This window comes from Lactuca serriola, chromosome 5, assembly GCF_051521515.1.
Source record: "Lactuca serriola cultivar US96UC23 chromosome 5, Lser_US96UC23_V15, whole genome shotgun sequence".
Lineage (NCBI taxonomy): Eukaryota > Viridiplantae > Streptophyta > Magnoliopsida > Asterales > Asteraceae > Lactuca > Lactuca serriola.
Window position 1 is genome coordinate 66,799,927 of NC_136412.1, and position 3,817 is coordinate 66,803,743.

At 34.3% G+C, this 3,817-nt stretch overlaps 1 protein-coding gene across 1 annotated transcript; it reads left to right on the forward strand.

The window, feature by feature from the left end:
- Positions 1–343: 343 nt before the first annotated feature.
- Positions 344–1,242, forward strand: LOC145049566 (uncharacterized). The gene is made up of 2 exons (XM_078997952.1): positions 344–676; positions 769–1,242. Exons 1-2 carry the CDS (start codon positions 344–346, stop codon positions 1,240–1,242), a joined length of 807 nt encoding a protein of 268 aa, XP_078854078.1.
- Positions 1,243–3,817: the final 2,575 nt, after the last annotated feature.

Genomic DNA, 3,817 nt, shown 5'->3' on the forward strand with positions numbered 1-3,817 from the left:
TTAAGATATGGCTGAGTTATACAGCCTTAAACAGGGGCTGTTACGACTGTTGTATGTTATGACAACATTTTTTTATAATTTTTGTCAAACTGTGAACCATCATAAAAGTTTCTTACGACCTCATAATTAGGCGATTTTTTCCTAACTGTAGTCTTCTGTCTTGTCTACGTTTTAGAATTAAAAAGTACTTTATGTGGTTAAGCTATGACTAAGTTATACAACCCTAAACAGGGGCTATTAGAATTGTTATACAATATTTTGGATTCATTGTGGTGTGATAATATTATGTTTAATGATTGAATTAGTATTTCAAGCATCTTTTTTGTAAACATTTTTTGTAGGCATGGCAGGGCGAAACAAACATACATGGACTATCGAAGAGGATGCAAAGTTGATTGAAGCATTGTTGGAGCTACATGTATCCGGAAAGTATGGTGGTGCCGACAACGGATTCAAACCCGGCTATTTGAAGGTCGTGCAACAATTATTAGATGTAAGTCTTCCTAACTCGTGTTTGAAAGCAGAGCCTCATATTAAATCGAAGATGAAGACATGGAAAAACCGTTTCAACATCGTGCACGACATGGTATACGGAACAAACACGAGTGGATTCGGCTGGGATATAGATAAATGTTGTGTTACCGCTGATGCTGAAGTTTGGGATGAGTACATAAAGGTACTATAATGATTATGTTTGTAGTATTTTTTGCATCATTAAAGCATATTGTAAATGAACAGTAACCAATAAATTTTGTGTCATTCTTTTAGATTCATAAAGGTGCTGCATGTTTTCGCGAGAAATCATTTCCACAATTCGATAATCTATGTAAAATCTTCGGTAAGGATAGAGCTACTGGTCATGGAGCTACTGATCTTGGAGAAGATGCGACTGAAGAGACACAAAGAAACTCACCTGTTGATGCGGAAGGGTTGGAAGATATTGTTGAAGAGACGAAACAAATTCCTCGTGGCAATAATAAACACAAAAGGCCTCCAACGGATGACACCGAAAGCTATTATAAGGATGCTGCGAAAGAAATGAAAGTGACTTTCAAGGAGGTTGGTGAAAAACTTAATGAAACAATATACAATATAGGAAGGCAAGAAAATAAAGAAGCATGTGATATGATGGATAAAGTTATCAAAGATAACCAACGCATGCCAAATATCAATGTCAAACAGCGAATTAAGGCGATTGACATGTTTAGCAAAGATCAATTTCGTGCCCGGGCGTTTTTTTAAGATGACAGAAGAAGAAAAGATTTTTTACATGGAAATGATAGGGGATGGATCAATATCATGATTAGGTTATTTTAAGTTATGTTTTTTGTTTAGTTTTTACGAATATTGAAGTTGACTCTTTGCACATTCTGTAGCGGACATAATTATGTGTTTTTAGTTGTTAGAAATATTGGATTATACTTTTTGTATATCCTTCATTGGACATAGTTTTTGAATAGTATGATTTTCATATATCTTTATAATCTATTTGCAACTTATTCATTTATATTAGAAATATGTTTTCCTAAACAATATTTATAAAAAATAGTATTGATTGTTTAGAAAATAAATTATTTAGTAACAATTAATATAAAAAAATAATACAAAAAAACATAAAAGATGCATATTTTGACTAATTAAGATGTACATCATAATGCATTTTTATAAAAAATATGTTATTTTAAAATGAATAAACAATGTAAAAACACTCATTTCCATTTCATTGATTAATACAACCATACAAGAGAAATGATTCTCAAAAACATTTCTCTAGTGAATTCTCAGTTCTACCAAACAGGGGAGTCAATTCTCTTTCTCCAGCTTAATTCTCTTTCTCTGCATTTCCATTATCCGCAACAATTCCATTTCTCTATACCAAACGCACTCTAAGATTCTTATCCCAAGAATGTAGGCTGCCTCTCCTATATCCTTCTTAGAAAAACACTTTCCAAGCCAAGACTTAATTTCATTCAAGGATGAAATGTCGTTTCCCATAAGGAGTATGTCATCAACATACAATACTAGAAAGGTTACTATACTCTTACTAGCCTTGACATATACACATGACTCATCTTCACTCCTAGAGAAACCAAATTCTTTGACTTTCTCATGCAAGCAAAGATTCCAGCTACGAGATACTTGTTTCAATCCATAAATGGATTTCTCAAGATTACTCACTCTATTAGGATACATTGCATCTATAAAAACCCTTTGGCTGACCCATATAAGCATCTTCAACCAACTTGACATTAAAGGAAGTGGTTTTTACATCCATCAGCCATATTTTATAATTATGAAAGCAGCTATGGTGAGCATTATCCTGATTGACTTAATCTTAGCTACTGGTGAGAAGGTCTTATCATAGTCAATCCCTTCAGTTTGAGTAAAGACCTTCACAACCAGTCGAGCCTTGAAAGTGTGTACATTTCCATCCTTGTCAGTCTTCTTTTTAAAGATCCATTTGCAACGCACTGTATTTCGAACCGATTCTTAATCAACCAAATTCCAAACTTGGTTGGTATACATGAACTTGTTCTCGCTGTCCATTGCCTCTTTCCACTTGGCAGCCTTCGGGCCTGCCATCGCTTCCTTGTAGTTAGCTGGCTCATCCAAATTTACCAGTGTTTGATCACTAATAAACGTATCACCATCTAACATTATATAGAGACCATCTAACGTTGGTGACATGCTAACTTTTCTAGAACATCGAAGAGTTAACGAATTGTCAATGGGATCAACAGGAGTTTCATCCTCTGGTTGAGTGCTAATATCTTCTAAGGTTCCTTCATCGAACGACTCTTGAATCTCTTCAAGGCCAATGTGCTTTCATTGTTGTTAAAAAGATAAGTCAAGATGAATGATCATACCAAGATCGAAATGAGTTAAGAACTATGTCAATGGCCAACTCCTTATCAAAATTCACATTGAGTTTTTCAAGAATCTCCATGAATATTTGCATTCTTTGCACATGGTTGCAAACAAAATCTCATTCCTTTAACTTGCATGCCTTAACAGCTTTGACGATTTCATATTTTTCTTGACCAGCTCTCTTTTGATATTTTTCAACATGATCTAAGTTCATCTCCTATGGCCATTACTCCTCATAGAACATTTTCAACTTAGGAATCTTGGTGTAAACCATGATGCAAGTAACCTTAGTCATGTCTTGATAGTGTTTCTTGTAGGAGGCTATTTCTTTAGGAGTAGCACTGGCTTCATTGATCTTGATAATTTGTTTCTCAAGGACATACACTTTGCTCTCGTATCGAAGAGCCATCTTGATATTAAGTATCCAATCATTGTAGTTGGTGTCATCCAAGGTCGCCTTGGACATGAACGAGAGAAGGGAGAAGTTGTGGGTAGTGGTTTGAGAAGCATAAGCATCACCAGAAGAAGACATCTATAGAGAAAAAGATTTTTTAGTTAGATGACAATAAATCTTAATATTTTAACCCATTATTAATATTTAAGGCTAGGATGAAAAATAACATTTCACAACTAACAAGAGGTATACCGTAATTTTATTGCGAATTTATAAAGGTAGGTAAAAACAATTCACCAATTTCAAACTATGAAATTCCTAGATATTTTGAGATTTATTGATTCTTATACATGGAATGTTTAATCTCAGATTATGCTCTTCTATTTGTGATTGGGATACCGAGGATCATAAACAAGATGTGAGTAACCATACAAATATGTTTGGCACTCTCGATGTCATTTGTCATCTCTCATCAATGTGCCGGTTAACCACATGCACTCCGTTAACAATGATAATTTTGACATGCCAATTACTACTCTTTATAGTCACTATTAC